The 17,416-nt window shown below is 43.9% G+C and overlaps 2 protein-coding genes across 5 annotated transcripts in view; one reads left to right on the top strand and one right to left on the bottom strand.

The window, feature by feature from the left end:
* vwa8 (von Willebrand factor A domain containing 8) overlaps positions 1–8,412 on the bottom strand; it is a 46,125-nt gene extending 37,713 nt beyond the window's left edge. For both annotated transcript variants that reach the window (XM_029530235.1, XM_029530234.1), the window contains exons 1-6: positions 8,146–8,412; positions 7,147–7,227; positions 6,739–6,869; positions 6,333–6,443; positions 942–1,109; positions 642–806 (exon numbers count right to left, since the gene is read on the bottom strand). In XM_029530235.1, the coding sequence (XP_029386095.1) occupies positions 642–806; positions 942–1,109; positions 6,333–6,443; positions 6,739–6,869; positions 7,147–7,227; positions 8,146–8,284 (795 nt within the window). In that variant the 5' untranslated portion in view covers positions 8,285–8,412. The remainder of the gene's footprint in view (positions 1–641; positions 807–941; positions 1,110–6,332; positions 6,444–6,738; positions 6,870–7,146; positions 7,228–8,145) is intronic.
* Positions 8,413–9,190: 778 nt separating this feature from the next.
* Positions 9,191–17,416, top strand: part of dgkh (diacylglycerol kinase, eta) — a 39,397-nt gene continuing 31,171 nt past the window's right edge. For all 3 annotated transcript variants that reach the window (XM_029530175.1, XM_029530173.1, XM_029530174.1), the window contains exons 1-2: positions 9,191–9,478; positions 10,473–10,637. In XM_029530175.1, coding sequence (XP_029386035.1) covers positions 9,431–9,478; positions 10,473–10,637 — 213 coding nt within the window. In that variant the 5' untranslated portion in view covers positions 9,191–9,430. The remainder of the gene's footprint in view (positions 9,479–10,472; positions 10,638–17,416) is intronic.

Below are 17,416 nucleotides of genomic sequence, written 5' to 3' on the forward strand. Positions count from 1 at the left end.
AGTGTTATGTTTGAAAACAGAATGTGAAACTGTGGCTCCTCACACACTCCTTCGACCTGTCGACATGAAGAGGAAGGTCAGTTCACAAACACAAATAACTGTGTTTATGAACCCAGTGTTTTCCTTTGCAGTTGTTTAATAGTGTGTTTGTTTGATAGTACTTTAATGTCCATTAATCCCAGTTCCAGAGCCTCTGTAGCCTGAAGGAGACGTCTATGATCCTGAGTAAAACAGGACTTTACAGTTGGACTTGCTGAACTAAAGTTTACAGAGGAGTTCGGCCTGTAATCAGGCCAAGATCTTTAAGATTTCCTTAATGGAGGTTTCCTTCACATGTTCACAATATGTGTCTCAACCATGACGAGGGAATAAGACATGTGCTATCTGTATCATGCCTGCTTTCCTCTGATCTTCCAGTGGACATTTTTAAAAGGACAATTTTTTTAAGACAGAAAGTAGTTCCATTGAAATGTGCTCATGGTTTTGTAATGTGGATTTTTCGGGGTAATGAAAACAGGATCATGGGTGGAACAAGTTACACTGTCTGCCCTTCCTGCCAAGTTCCCTTCTGTCATCATCAACACTTTTTGGTTGGTGGGAAAAGTTTGGCATTAAAGGTTTCTGTAAATTCCAGGACTGACCTTGAACGGTAGGTAGTAGATGTCTCTGGCCTGGAAACGGGAGCGGAGGGGAGGATCGAGCGGATTCCCCTTGTACTTAGGAACAGGAAGACCAAGAGCGATGACGCGGAAGTCCTCGCTCACCCGGACGATCTTCCAGCTGTCCAGCTCCTCTTTGGTGTGTTCCTGCAAATCATCAAGGTCTTTACCACTGTTCACATGCTTTCCATGTTGTTTCATCTTAAATTCTTATAGGTATGTAGCGGCATATAAAAATCTGGTTAAAATTACAGGACAAGTGTGTTTGACATCCACACTGACCTGCAGCAGCTTGTCATAACGCTCGGCCGCCATGAGGAAGCGTCCATCCTCCAGCTGCATCTCTCTGTTCTCCAGAAGGTTGTTCAGGACAGGCAGAACATTTCTCTCTGCCTTCTCCAGTCCCTCCAGGACCAGGACTCGACCTTGTGTTGCGGCCCTCACAGCACACTGGAGGATTTGGGGGGTGGGGAGGGCAAAGATGCTCATATAATTTTAAGGCTAAAAAACTCTCCCCGCTTTGATGGGGTCAACCCAGGGTCAAATCTGCCTCTCTATTGTCCAGCATGACCATTGACCAACTGCAAATGGTGCAAAACTAAAAGCATTTAGGCAGAGAGCAATCAGTGCAACCAGTGCTCGGCATAAAACCCTATCTTGAGGATGGCCTCAGCTTTTTGTGCTCAGCCTGTCCTCAATCTGCTCCAAACCCAACTTCACAACTCAGCTGTTTTAGGAAGGCCTATTTTCTACCGCAGAATGGGATCAAACTTTCTTGTACTTGCACATACAGCATGTGTGTTCATAACAAGCATGTGTGTGTGCGGAGGCACATTTCTGCAGAAATCAAAAAGCACATCTGACGTCAAGAGGCAGGAAACTTTAGCAGTCTGGGTGGACCGCAGAGCGAGCGGCCATATAATTAGGTTTACATGTAAATACGTGGCAGGTTGTGTGGGAAGCTGAGCCATAAAACTATAGTGGGGACCAGATGTTCTATATTTAACTCCTGATCCATTTTCAGCACCAACGTTGTAATCAGATAATTGTCAGAAATGCAAGTGACGCAGGATGGCGAGGGAGACGGGGAAGCACAGACGGGCCCTGTGTTTAGCCTGACACCAACAGCAGAGCAAAGAACATCCCGTCGCATACTGAGCAGCATTTAACAGAAAGGTGGATGGAAAATGTGGAGTACATCTTCCATATCCTCTGTGTGTGCAGAAGATCACAGCCATTCCCTTTCATTTAAGGACACTTCGATTTGACTTGTTTAATTAAATCACAATACATAGAATAAACTTTAAAAAGCCCTGTGTGAAGGCATGCGGTCTGCAGGGGATAAAATTTGTTGTGAAACAGAATGCGGCACAGTAATTGTTTAATCTTGATTATCTTGTTTTCAGGCTCTTTGGAAGCCAAAAGTGAAAATAAAATCAGATGGATCACTTCCAGGGTTTCCCTCCAAAGTGTTTGAAGGTAAGAATCCCAACTGTGCAAGTGATCAAGTGGGCCACTTATACAGAACTCATTACAACGGAACGCCTAGAGGGTAGTTCAGAGCCGCGAAATAGCAAATGAAACTGAGAACTGTCTCTTAAAGAATGAAATATTCAGATCTAGTCTAAGATCTCACATCGCTGAGCCTCATGCCTGCAGCGTTTCTGCAGAGTCCACCACATGAGATTTAAGGCTTTTCACGGCCCTTTTAATTACACCCAGGGCATCATTTAATACCCATTTCACGGTCAAACTGGTGGAATGAAAAACTGTTTGACTGGAGAAGCCTCAGAACAGAACCTCAACCATTAAGATTACATCTAACAGCTCAAGTCTCTCTTATTGTAATGATACTGCACCACAAGTGTTGCGGTGCAGTATGGTCCAGTCAGCTCAACATAAACATATGAATAAGTTAAACAGCCAGCTTATTTTGTATTTGGCTCTATATGGCTGTTTTGATTGGCAGATTTTTGTTTTGTGGTTTCAACATTACTGACTTCTAATCTTTATCCTTTGGGGCCAAAAACATTTATTTGAGTTTTTCAGAAAAACAAAGAACACATTGCAAAGACAGTGGTTTGGTTTACATTCAGCCCTCCTGGAGGAGGCCGAGCTGTTCTCTTTGTCTAAAACAAACTTATGTGCAGTATAGGTTTGAGCCTTAGGTTGCTGCCTTACATAAGAACCTGTTAATTGGAGAGGTGACTACTGCAGATGTCAAAAATACAACATGCGTGCAGTTACATCCATGTGACTGACTGAGGGAGGAGGAGACAGAGAGAGAAAGTAAAGTGGAGGGATGAGGAGGGGAGGGGAGGAAAGGAGCGAGCTCAGGCACCGACATGTTAAGTCTGAATATAGGGCTCCGAATCAGCACAAGGCCCTGAGGAATACTTGGATGTTCTAGTTAACACAGAAATACAGACACACACCTCCCACAACACAAAAATACTCTCCACAAGTAAAGACTTTCATATTTGCATCCACACGTCTTCAGTCCGCCTCACCAAAAAAAAAAAAAAAAGTGTCAGATACTGGACTCTGCACAAACAGACTAATCGCACCCACAGGCGCGTAGCAACACAGAAAATAAAAAGTTAACACCAAGTTTGATCCACCACACATTGAGAGACACACAACACACAGCACACACCTCCTGCCCACATTTTATGAGATAACAAGCTAGCACCACATTTCCAGAGATTTGAGGACGACCAGAAATAAGCAGCATCTTCACACCCATTCATAACCGTCAATAATGCTGAATCTATTCAGGACCTGTTGCCATGGCAATGATGGAAACTGACGGTGGGGGGTGAGCCTCGGGGACTCGGAGGGGGTTTGGATAGTCTTCCCTGCTGCAATTAACAAAGCAGGCGATGTATGTCGGCTGGATTCATAACGCCGCCGTCATCAGCGAATAAGGAAACAGTTTGATGCTTCAGATCAGGAACTAACCACGAAGCCTTAAACCTGCTTCCTGTGGGCCACGCCAGTGTTTTTAGTTTTTTTAAAAAAAGGTCAGATTGTATTGAAAACTATGGAGAAATGGTCCCTACGTCTGGGACCTTTAATGTGTGTGTCTGACACCTGAAGGTCACACCTGTCAAAAAGCAGAATCAAATTTCACAACTTCCAGACTTCTTTGATGTGTTGACAGACTTTTTCAAAGATTTTCACATTTTGGGGCCAGAAGACATTCCTGCTAATAATAGGCCCTGTATATGTTTCACAAACAGCAGATGATTCACATGGTAAAATGAAACATGGTGCTCTCACTCTGAGGCTGTCAGTGTTGTCTTTCAAACACACAGCAGCCGTTCACAGGGTTCACATCACAGGCAGTGTGGCTAACTTTGCAGAAAATGACACCACATTGCAACGCACACACTGAGTCTGTAAAATGATTCAGATTAGGACTTGATTAATCGGTGTCAGAAAACATTTTTGGATTTTGAAATGTTGAAAACAACTATGTCCATTTCCTGAAGTGAAAATATGGTTCACCTGGTGGAGCGTGGATGATTAAGGCTTCGTCCTGACTGCAGGGTTTGAATCTAATACATAAAAAAAGAACTTGGCTACAAAAACAAGAGGTGTGCAAAATGTGATGGTGTCTTCACTTACAAACATGTATACAATTATAATACAGGCACGTACATTCAACATGGAAGTATGCATGTATGGAGACTGGAGATGTTGTCACAGCCCCCACTCATTCCTTGTGTCTCTCTCTCTGATTGTGGAGTGCAGGTGTGCTGCGGTCAGAATGCTCAATCCTATCCTGAAATCAAGACTACTGTTGGCTCATGGTTCCTCAAATCAAATTGGTCTGGATCCAGTTTTGCTTGTTGCGTCTAAGCTTCATCTGAGCTGTCCCTGCAGACCCATCTGCCCTGACCCAGCCCCTAGTCTCCAGCCCATGGTCCCGTCAACCCTGCTCCCCTGCCCTGGACCCTGCTCAGCTCAGCTAATCCCCTGAGCCCCCTCTGGACTCGAAGCTTCCCACTCTCTGCTCAGGACAACCAGCCCATTTCCCTTCATCACTCATCCACACATCCATTATTTATACTGTCCAGGGTCACAGGGGAGGGCTGGAGCCAATCCCAGCAGACATTTGGTCTGGGTTTGGGAGGGGTAGACTCTGGACAGGCCAGCAGTCTGTCACATATACAGAGACAATAACCAATTTAGAGTCACTAATTAACCAAAGCATGCAGGTCTTTGGAAACCGGTGTGGGAGGAAAGCAGGAGGGAACTCAGGGAGAACATGCAATCTTCATGCAGAAAGGCCCCAGGCCAGGTTTTGAGCCCTGAACATTCTCGCTGTGAGATGACAGTGCTAACCGCTGCACCATTATCCTTTAAAATCCAGTAGCATACGTGCACACACATAAATAAGTCCCTTACTTTTTATTAAATCACCAGAGCAGCTCAATCTGTACAAATTCATAGAAAACCTCAGTTCCAACTACGCCCACTGAGGAAACTGGAGTGATGCTCGACAGTAACTGAACTCCAGATTCAGTCTAATTATAAGAAGCTCAAACTAATTAGCCTTGAGGGTTTTTTCCTGTTCCAGAAGACCACGTTTGAGTGAGGTCCACACGATGAATGTGCCCAGAATAAAACAGGGGGAAAAAAAATAAAAACTTTGCCCAGTTTCCATGGAGTTGTTATTTGAACTGTTACATAACCGATTTTCTTTTTTAACACAGATGAAGGCCCATGCTAATTAGCTGTGGCTAATGACACGACTGAGAAAATATTCATTATCACAGGTTATCCTCATTTCTCACAGCTGGCTCCCTGAAGCTCAGTGACAGAGTTTAATGGTCTGATGTGGATTTAGTTGGGATTTTGGGGGGGGGGGGGGGTGTTGTTGTTTTTACGTATAATTGTTTTTCTCTCCCCCTGAGAAATGAATATAGAAGATGAAGTTCTCCTTAAAGAAACCAGCCCAGATAACCAGGAAGCTGCTGGTCTCCATGGTTACCTGACATACGAAGCCACCAGAGTGCGGGGGAATATGTTTGCATAAAGCTTGATCGATCAGAAAACGGCAGGGATGGGAACAACAAAGTAACGTGTTCTGTTTATTATTGGTCACATCAGACACACATCAATTTGATATTTTGATGGTATTAAATCTGAAGTCTTATGAATAATGAAATGATGTGTGCTCAGGCCTGTGCAGCTCCATTGTCAGGTGTAGTAAAACCAGCTGAGTTTGCGGTGAAGCGAACAAACACAAACGTTGTGTTTGGATTCATTTTCTCCTGATCCCGTGTGTGTGATGCTGCCCACACTCATTTGACTGCACAGACATTACAACACAGTCCAAATCCTTCTGTTACTGAGGACAGAGGAGTGAAGATGAGTCTATTTTTGAATGTTTGTCTATAGAAAACATATCTGAAGGAAACACACAGTGACAGAGCCAAATCCCAGGATATTAACCCTGTCAGAGCCACACGACAGCTGTTCTCTGTAATCAGGGATAGTAACTCAGGACTGATCCGGAGACTTTGAAGGAGACAATCTGATAGTATTTCACATTAGAAGTCTCTGCAAACACCATCACCTCGGTGTTTGAGCTTACCCCTCCCCCACCTGTCATGTTGGACAGTGCATCAATCTCAAGAAAGACAATAAACTCAGGGGATTTACCTGGTCTATGTAGAAGGCCGTCCCTGATCGGATCTCTCTCCTCTGCTTGAGGTCCGTCTCTGTGGTGTCCCTGGAAAGAGCCACATACTCCACCTCACGCTTGGTCAACTCCTGGTCAATGACAAGAAAACAATTTGGGTTCACACATTGTTTCAGGAACCACAGATAAAACTGGGGACTTAAATTATTATGAAAAAACAGTACACACATTGGATGAACTAAACAATGTTTAAAAAGCTATGAGGCCTGTTGCCTCATAAGTTTATACAGTGACTTCAGAGTATTCAGTAAATATTAAAGATTTTGTCGCAATTTTAACGTGGCTGTATATTTCCAATGCACGAGTTTCATGTATTGCCTCTTTAGTATTGTGTTGTCTGTATGGGTGCATTTTGTGTGTGCTCACAAGGTACTGCATCGCAATGGATCGTCTCAGGGGTCCTGGGGGACCAATGAGAAACACATCCTGGCCCAAAAGGTCTTTCTGCATAATCCACCGTAGGTGCTGAGCCATCATCTGAGGGAGTGAGTCTGAAACTGGCAAACCCAAACAACAATATCACAAAGGAGCAAATCATTTTATTGAATCCCAGATCAGACACATCCTTTTTAGTGAAAAACAATCTTAAAAGAATTCATTATAAATCCTGAAGTTCCTCTATGGAAATAAGTGAAAATAAACAAAAATATTTACACTGTGTCAGTTTTCTCTGCCATTTCCTGTATTTGGGTCTATTTTTTCACTTCAAAGATTTGCCCATGTGTGAGCCAGATGACCTTTTCAAGTAACTCACGGACGAACAAAAGTACGTACGGTGTTTGACAGGAACAAGTTCTGGGTTCCGGGGGGTTTTGAGTTTGTAGGTGACATCGCCGATCTTTACTGTGTCACCACCTGCAAAAAATGAGGTAACAAACACACAGATAATTCCACTATCAGACTGATAACTTCCCTTTAACTGGCGTTTTCCTTTCTTAGCTGTCACTGATGACGCAGTGACAACATTGAACACAGATGGCTGATGATTCGGTTGGGATTCATATTGTGAAAACCCCTCAGAGCATTTATTAACTGCTGGTTTGAATCATCTTATAACACTCTTTCATAACCTTTTAGATTTCATACAATAGATCTGCTTCAATATAACACTTGAATAGATAATAATTTATGTTAATAAATAAACCCTGTGATGCGTCTTAAGTTTCTTCCATTTTTTGGAGCAACACAAATGTCAGACAAATAACAATATGAATAAATATGACTAAATCACAAATTGGAGAAGTCTTCAAATCTTCAAAAAAAAAAAAAAAAAGAAGAAGAAGAAAGACAGAAATGGACAGTACATTTTAATAAGATGAGTTTTGGAGCTGATGTCCTGCAGCACCTTTTCTTATCATCAGTGCTCCAACAGTCCATTGGAGATGATGATAATGTGTCTTTATGTAGAGGATAAATACGGTCTCTGGATCCATCTTAACTGACTGAAAACAACTCCAAAATGGAAATGAAATGACTTGTCGTGTTTGAACAGCTGAGTTTAACCTTTCACCCCATTACCTCAGTAAACGTGTTGTCCACATTCCCAGTTCAGTGCTACTTTATATGTGAATCACACACTTACGATCTCATTGTGTTTAGATTTTTAAAAACTAAATTTCATTCACCTGATAAGTTAATTTGCCCCAAACTGAGAGCTAACTATAACCATTTAGCATGCTAGTTTTGATAAAACGTACAGTCTCCGGATGAAAACGGAGCTGAAATGAGCCCAGCCCGGGTGTTTCCTGCTTCTGACTGAGTGTGGAAACCTACCTGAGGACGTGTTGAGGAGTTTGACCTCATGGTTCCTCCACATCCAGCCTTCTCTCCCCAACACACAGCCCAAAATGTTCCGCATCCTCCGGGCAGCGACGGCCGCAGCTGCGCCGCGATACAAACCGTGACTCCGCATTTTTCACTTTTCCTTTACCCACATTTAACAGAGAAAAGGGGAATAAAGTCTCATCCAGGATGAATGTTTTTATCCAGCTGTGTCCGGACCGGCCTTCTGCTCCATGTCAGAACCACTGTCAGCTCATTTTGACCGGAGGGGGAAGATAATAAAAGAGGGACAGCGTGGTCCGGAACACAAGTCTTCCGTAGGGTTCCGTGGACGAGCGTCTCTTGGTTCCGACTTGGTATTCACATGAATACATTGGAAATGTACAATATTTATTGGATAAAATGAACAGAATAATCATATTAAAATGTTTTGGGGTTTTTCATGAAGCTCACATCCTTTAAACAGTAGTATGTTTGTTAGCTATTGTGCTTTCGCTTCATTGATTTTATTTTACTGTCTGTGATGTCAATATAATCAACATTTATGTATTATTATTATTATTATGTTCAGTTCCAATACAAAAGAGGAAACTCAACATAATCACCAGTACACCCTTCTATTAAATAACACAACTGAAAAAACAAGATTGGATAAGGTGTTTATTGAGAGAGGAAATTTAGATTAACATTGCAGCACTGGAGTGGCCGTAGCAGGAAATTAAATGTAATGTGAAATAGATAAATCAATAGGCTGTTTGTTGGGGGATCTAAGCGAGTGTGAAGAATCAGAGAGGACGAAGGAAAAATCTCTGATGTCGTTAGTCAGATTCAGACAAAGGACGGTGAATAAATCCATGACGTCATTTAAACTCATATTCCCATTAAAGCCACACGCACGCGCATCTATATGCCCAAACTCCAGTGCCCCCCACCACGCGCGCGCGCTCACGCTTCAAAATGCGCGTGCACGAGCGCGTTGAGCGGGTTTGACATTTATCACGTGGAGCGCCGTCGGGCTCGGCCCTAGAAGGAGCCGGAGCGGGCAGCAGGACCCGCCGAGCCGCTGCTGGAGGTGGAGGTGGTCGGAGTTGGAGCTGGAGTTTTAATTTGAATTGGAGTTGTAGTTGTTGTGCGGAGCGGGGGGGGACAAGGCGAATTAAACCCCATCCTTACACATGAGCGGAGGGAGGCGGAGCGGCAGGTCGTGAATTCCTCCACCTTTCTTCCCTGATTTCGGTGGTTTTCTCCCGGGGAGCGGACTCAGAGGTCCGGGACTATGGAGGATGTCTACCATTACACCCGCAGCCCGGCTTGGGAGGAACTGGTTAGTACCGATTCAGCTCTGGAGACCTTTTCTTTTTCATTTTTCATTTTTCATTTCCTATTTTTTTAAAGACAGATTAGAGTCGGACCTGAGTTTCCTCTGAGTCTGCTGCAGTTCTCTCACTTTGGACCTCCATCCTCTCTGTTTCTTCCTCTTGTGATTTGTGTTGCTTTTAAATCCGGTTTTATAAAATCCTATCTTCTTTATCATTATTAAAATAATTATTAATAAGAAGTCTTTGGATTCTGGGGACAAAAATGACTCCAGATTTCTGAGTAATTGGATTTCCTCGGATTTAATGGTCCGTGGCTGGTTGTGTTCATTTCCTCAGAAAAATCCAAGTCCTAACACGTCCATTCCTGCTAAATGGAAGTCAAACCCAACTCAGATGTTTCACTCACATCCAGACCAGGAGACACTCAACAAGTCTGGATTAAGATCTTTAAGAAATCTTCCTTTTTAATGATTTTTTTAAACAAACGCAACGACTTCGGTCTCAGTGCAGTTTATTCCCACACGCTGAGGTTTCCTTAGAAATAACTTGGTGTAACTTTACTGTGATTCATAAAATCGTCCAGACTTTTATTTGTGATTTAAATTTTTAATGGTTACTGTCTGATGAGAGCAGGGCAGCTGAAGCCTCCTGGTCCGGGGGTGCAGCTTCAGAGTCCCCCGGCTGACGGAGCGGTTGAGGCGGTCTCTCCGTCGCCCGGACTGGCTGTGTAGGCTGGAGCCAAAAACCCCTCAGCCAAGCAGGGACCCGGGAGGGGGGGTGGGGAGGTGGGTTTATCCGCGACATGCTATCATCCCCTGAGCCTTCACCAGCCCACACACACTCCGGAAAACACGGCCGCCTTCGCCGCGGAGACACGCAGCGATGACGGCGAGGAGAGACGCGTCTCAGCCGCTCAGCAGCTCTCGACTCCGGGAGAGGAAAGGAGCGGCGGGCCGGGCCAAGGCTAACCCCGACTGGTTCTATCCTTCCCCCCGACAGGAGCCGGAGAAAGGGCCGGCGTCCTCGGCGGGGATCCATGCCCATGTGGTGGGCGCTGTCGCCGGCTCCGGAGCCGCAGACGAGTCCTCCGACAGCGAGGCGGAGCAGGAAGGCCCCCAGAAACTGATCCGGAAAGTGTCCACCTCAGGACAGATCAGGAGCAAGGTGAGACCCCCGGGGGCTCTGTCTGTCTGTACCTGCATGGATGTAATGGGTGGCTCGTTGTTGTTGGGGGTCCCCACAGCTGGGGGGTCCCTCATTGATCTGACCCCCTGCTGGCTGGGCCGTCCTGCATCCATTTATTTACACCAAACACTCAAACCTGTTGCTGTGATCTGCAGCCTCCGTTTATTAGTTTCACCAGTAATTCATGAAAAGCACTTTCCTCATTTATTTTAAAACCAGTTTCAGCTCCAGGACTGTGAGGACTGTTGGTTTTTCTGTCATGAAGTGAATTTTATATGTTTTATATATTTGCACATGGAGGCTTCCGGATTCTGAGCATTCAGAAATGGAGCCTGTTTTTTTTTCTGTCCTTTCTCATTTATAGACTAAATGATTGAATTGTTTATCAGGAGAAAATAATCTACTGATCAATATTGTAAAAATGTGGGACTTTTTAATTTAAAATAGATTTAAAAATCCATGTTTTAACTTCTGTTTTGTTTTGAAGGGTTGGCATCCATAAGAAGATTTATTTGTGGTTTTAAGAACTAAAAACCATCTCAGTGAAGTTTTACATCTCCTCTCTAAGGCTTCTCTCTGGAGCTCTATGAACAACAGGTCAGGCAGCCAATCAGGGCTGGCCTTCTGGGTGTGGCTGCTTTGTTTGTTATGACATCACAAAGTTCCAGAAGTCCTGACTGCTGGTTTTCCGGCTCAGTGTCTGAATCCAGGCTGTGAGTATTTCTCTGGGTTTTCACTGTACTACCATAGAACCAGGACCTGATTTATAATCAAAGAACACATGGAGGTCTAGCTTTAGACCTGTAGACCGGATGGACCTCTAAAGAAAACACTATGCTTTTCTTTTTATAGCCTAAAAGTTACGTTTTAAACGAGTAAACTTAAAGATTGTGCTGTATATGTGAGGGCGGTCAGAAGCAGCTGAAGGCCTTTCGTCTTTGGTGTGTCGAGCTAAGTAAGAGGATGCTGCGCTTCTTCTCACCTCCGACACCTAAGCTCTCTTGGCCCACTTATCTTTTACACCGTAAACGAGTGTCATCCTCCCGCTCCAATGGATCCACTTAATTATTGACTGCTGCACTCCACCCCACCTGCATTATTCAGCATGGGGGAATATTTAGAGATTGGGGGCAGAAGGACGGCTGGTCAAACCTTTCTTATGCAAATTCCCCTTCCAATGTTGTGCAGCAGGGCTGCAATACATTTTCAGTGAATCCCTTCAGGTCTCTCTGCAAAATGACAAAATGATGAGAAATACACCAAAATCTTCGGATGTGAAAACCTAAAGTCAAAGCTTTTCACTTTGTGCAAAAGACACTTTAAAACATGTTAACAGCAGATGTTTTGGTCATTTAAGACGACAGATAACAAATATTAGATTATAACAATTGTAATTGATCGATTTGCTGCCAGCTTTACAGCCTTATTATATTATCCCCAATCAAGAGGCTGATGTAAGTGTGAGTGTAAACATTGTTGAAATTTCCTGAAGAAGGTTTTATTGTCAGTAGATTTTTCCATCCACGCTCCGACTTTTTACTCACCTGTGGCCTCTGGAGTTTTAAACGTGGATGATATTATGACTGCAGATATGTCGATGTGTGCCGATGGGATGTTCAGAGGGCTCAGACAGACCTCATGTGCTCTCACCACAGTACGGACCATTTCTGCTGTCAGTGTATCAGTGTGCTTAGCATGTTGACATTAACAGAGGTCTCTGAGTTGTTGTTGTGTAGGTCAGTGGGTTTGTTCTGTGTGTGTGTGTGTGTGTGTATGCTGAGGGTTACTAATGGATCATGCAGGCACTGACTCACTGAGTGTTGTTCCACTGGGTTGTTTGCTCAGGTCTGGACTTTGTGTGTTTGTGTCTCTGTGGACATGCATGTCCTATCACACTGTCTAAGTCCATCCCTCCTCTGTCCACTATTTCGCTGCTACTTTGGTTGCCATGGGCAACCACATTTTTCGTCCCCGATCGACCGAAACCATTTCACCGCTGTGTGTGAAGATGGCCGGTTTGGTCGAAGGGCCGCAGATGCCGCACAGTACGTCTCATCTGTAAAACTTCTCAGTCGTGCTCAGTCAAAACAGACAAGGAAAGAGAAGGAGATGCCAGAAAATCTGGAGAAATGTCCGACATGACAGCTCATCTGTCACAACGTGGTTACTTTGAAAAGCAGAAGAAATGAAATGTTGTTCATGGTGAAACTGGACCGAAGTTATTTCAGGGTTTTTTAGTTATGTTAAAAGCAATTTAACATAGCTTCAATGCAAAGCATGAAACGGATGAAACTAATTTAAATTCTTCCACCAAGTCGAGTTCTACTTCAGAACAGTAGAACAAATAAATTCATACTATATGCAAAATGCAATTTCTGTATTTTTGAAGTCTTTATTTAGGCATTATCAAAAAATCATTAATGCATGGATTGTGATTTGGAGTTTGAGAATATCATGTGATTAAAGTGTGCAAACATACAGTTTAAAAATAGATGAAAACAGCACAACAAACAAACTAGCGGTCACACAAACACAATTCATGATACCTGGTGAGTCAGGTGCAACTCTGGTTTGTTTTCAGCAGAACTTCATCTTTTGTTGTGAAGGAATTTCTATGTGGAGTTGATTTGATTTCAGTAGATGTGTTCCAGTGGAGCTAATTGTCCAAATCTAGATTTATTAAGTGCTATCCTTCACCTCCTCCTGTTACTGTTACTGTCTCTGAGACATTAGAGAAAGCAAAGGTGAATAGTAGGTGAGTTATTTCATGAAAATCAATAAGCTTTAGTAACATTTTGTGAAATCTGCTTCACAAAAACAGAGGAAAGGTGGGAGAGAAATCCGATTTTAACACCTATTGACTGACTCTTCACATGTTACAAGCGAACTGCTGCCATTTCAGTTTGATGTCCTTGATTGTTGATGGCCACTTAATGGCAGATCAATATATTGACAACCATGAATTGTTTTTATTGGATGGATGGATGACTCATGGAGAGATGAGATGTCAGCCAGGGAGTAATGGAGGGAATTTGATACTCCCTCTTATGAGCGTTGAACACGAAGTGAACAGAGGAACTCAGATTGGTGGAAGTGGATTTTCTCTATTTAACTAGTTAATTAAATCGGCACAAAAGGATCCAGCAGGATCGGAATCGGGCTGCAGGTTGAATAACGGTGTTTTCATCAGCTGTTATCTCCGCTTTCAGCCCCCTTCGTCTTTTGTGCAGAGTGCTGTTGCAGCTGAACAGAGATTATAAACTTGTGACTAATACTGGTAGCTGTGTGATTGAAAGCAGAGCTAATGGAACGCCAGAGCTTGCTGCTGCTGCACAGACGACGGCGGCGGCGTGGGGATAACTCTGCAGGTCTGACCCTGAACAACCCAGATAGATGTGGAGCTGGCAGGGGTCGGGGATGAGGAGGTCATCTTCGGCTCATGTTTCCTGCACGCTGGAAGAGGCAGGGCAGTTGTGTGAAGTAAGGCTGATGGTTTATTTCTGGATAATAACGCTGGGACTGAGTCTTTCAGGTGGTGGTTCTGCTTATTGAATTGACTTTGATCTTTTGATGGCGTTTCCATGTTGAAGACACTTGAATAGGTGAGGATTAGAAGGAGGAGCACGCCTTCCTCGGAGTGCTGTGGGTTTTGCCCACTCAGATGTCTTGTACTTCCTGTTGAGAAAGCGTAGGCAAACACTCCTCTTTTTTTCTCCCCTCTTCTGGAGGATTTTACTTAAACAGGAAATTTGCCACTTGCTTTTGCATTCAAGATTTCCTTTTCATTTTGCACGATGTGATGATGAGGGGTTGTAAAAGAGTCCCAAGGCCTCGAATTAGGGAATCTCAGCTTTAAGATGTTGCAGTATTTGCTTTGTGTCTCGGCCTCACTCGCCACGAATCCTAACTGCGGTGTTGAAACAATGCAAAGTTGAGCTCCTGTCTGTACAGAGCTGGAGCTGGATCTAAATGAAGTAATTGTGTGTAAATTGCTGGCCTCAACAACATCACTTACCATCCCCTGTACCTCATTTGACACATGTATAACTACCCATATGCGGTCCAGTTGCACAGAAGTGATCACAGACAGAGGAATTGCCCCTTCCCAACGCCTGGATAGTAATTTTCCCATCACCATGGTGACATTTTAGCATGTGGTGGGAGTTGGAGGAGGAAGGGTGCAGAGTTACAATTACACCTAACAGAGAGGACAATATGCCAAGACGGCAAAAGGAGGAAGGAGGAGGCGGTGGGCAAGAGGGGAGGAAATTCAGAAATTGGGAGATTGTAAAAGACTTGTTTGTTTGGGCTCCACAGATGCTCCAGTCTTACTCAAGAGTGACAAATGAGTTGCTAATGGAGGCATAACAGACTCTCAGTGTGTGGAATGATCCCTGAGACAGCGAGCTTCTCTCCGCAGCAAACAAACCCGAGGACACACGAGGAAACGGCCTTACAGAGAGGCCACTCAGTCCTGAAGTGAAATCGCAGAGACTGAGGTGGCTTTTCTCTTGGCGAGCTGCAGTGTGTGTGTGTTTTTGGATGCATGTGCACAGCATACAGTAACGTGCATGTATGTATGTGATATCAGCAGGTCCTAAGAAGAAGCTGCAAAACTGGCTCTTCAGAACAGGACAAGAAATGTACCAGACTGCTAGAGATGCCAAGGTTCTGGTACATCACACATTAACTGGTTGTTAATCAGTAATTATTGTGAAAAGTTACTCCTGTTAAAGGTCCAGGTGGTCTAAAGACAGTCTGGATTCAGGAAGTGAGGCTTAAAATCAGCCGCCAGGACTTCTTGGACTTGGTGATGTCACAACGAAGCATGGACTCACCATCCTGCCATTTTGGTGTTTAAACTGAAGCCTGCTTTGTTTTTCTGAGATCATTTAGAAAATAGTCTCATTGGGAGGCTAAAAATCTGAAACTGAAATCAGGACCGTGTTTTTTTTTACAGCTCAGTATAAAAGCTGAAAATGTTCAGACCTTATTTTAGCCATCTAACTAAAAACCCAACAGGAGGTGCTAAAATGTTAACGAACGTCTGGGTTTGAGGACTTTATGGATGGTTTCATTTGATCTGAACAAAGTTGACAGCCCCAAATATATTAAGACAGTTAAAAGCCTCGTTCCTCTCTGAGGCCTAAGAAGAAAACAAAAAAACAACCAAACAAACACCTTTGCCTTTTGGATGAAAGCAGTTATAAAACATTTAAGCAAACCAGAGGAGGAGGTGGAAAGTCAAGCATTTTCATCAGATTAATTAGACAGAACTCTCAGTGAGGCCCAGAAGGGACTGTAATTGGTTTAGGACAGAGAGCTTAATGTGAGAGAGAGAGACGATACCATGATGATGAAGAAGACTGCCGTGGTTTCAGTTCTGTCTGCCTATCGTCAAAGACAGGACTGAGGTTTGGTCCTGCTGCGCTCTGATCCACCAACCACAGCTGCTGGACTCATTTGAATCCCCTCGGCCTTTGTCCATTGCGTGTGTGTGTGTGTGTCGCCCTGTCAGTAGCCAGGCTCGGTGTGGGTGTATGTGCTGCTCAGGTTACTGATTCCTACTCTGGCACAGGACTCGCTCTCTTGTCTCACAGTTTAGCGGCAGCAGCAGCAGCAGCAGCACAGAGGCGAGCACTGGGACTATTTATAGATCACTTCTGGCCTACTTGGCAACAGGAAGGAGATGAAGACAAGGAAAGGAACTATGGAGGCCAAGGAGGGACAAAATAGAAAATAGAATATTCAACTGGAGCAAAGTCCCTTCTTCTGTTCTGGCTGAAGAGACGTAAAGTTTCTTTACAGTTTGCACTCATTAAGGCTGCAGCTGTTTAATCTGCCACCAAACAAATGAAGTTCAAGAAGTCCTGATGGAGCGTTTTAAGGCTCTGACTTTTCTGAAAATGCTCTCGAACTTTCACAATATTACAATTATGAGATATGTATAATATTCTGATTATATTATTAGTTATATCAATGTAGAACTTGACCTTTAACATCCACCTTTAGACTCTGTGGACCTGCTTCATGTGCTGCCTCACAGTTGGATGATTGTATGAATGAGGAGGAGTATACTGAGTGTGCGTGCTGTTGTCAACACTTGTGGAGCTCATGCTGCTGTGTAATGACTCATTTCCCCAGCAGTTACCACCACCGCGTTTGTCCCAGTCGGTCCTGAATCGACTCCACCTCCCCCATGTCAGCGGTCGTATCGCACAGAAACGCCATCAGAAAAACTCCACCTTGGGTTTCTTCAAAACTACAGTTCTGTCCAAACTGAAGGGGAACGCCTCTGCACGAGGAGGTGACTTCATCGGGCCCACTTTCATTTTAGTTTCAGGCCTTATAGGGTAGTCATCGCTGAGGTATTTCACGTTAATCCATGGCAGGAATGTGGTTCTCGGGCCATACCCACGGAAAGGGAAGCATGGAATTAACGTTGGTAGACCGCTGTCTCACAAAACTCCCAATGTGTCCACTTCCTGTTGTGCTGTTTCCTCTCAGTCATCATCACTGTCACATCAACAATGAGAACTGGAAGTGTAACGTCGGCAGGTAGTGACCTCTTTTTAGACCAGCCTTGGACTCTGTTTTCACTTTTTCACACTAAATCTGATTTCTATTTTTTGTCAGATTGTGAACAAAATTATTTGGATTAAATCTGAGTGTTAAACTGAGGCCTGCTGCCCTTTACAGGAAGGAAACATCAGTCTGTAAAGTGAAGCTAATGCTGAACAACCTTAAACCTGCATTCT

The sequence above is a fragment of the Echeneis naucrates genome, chromosome 21 (genome assembly GCF_900963305.1).
Source record: "Echeneis naucrates chromosome 21, fEcheNa1.1, whole genome shotgun sequence".
Classification (NCBI taxonomy): domain Eukaryota; kingdom Metazoa; phylum Chordata; class Actinopteri; order Carangiformes; family Echeneidae; genus Echeneis; species Echeneis naucrates.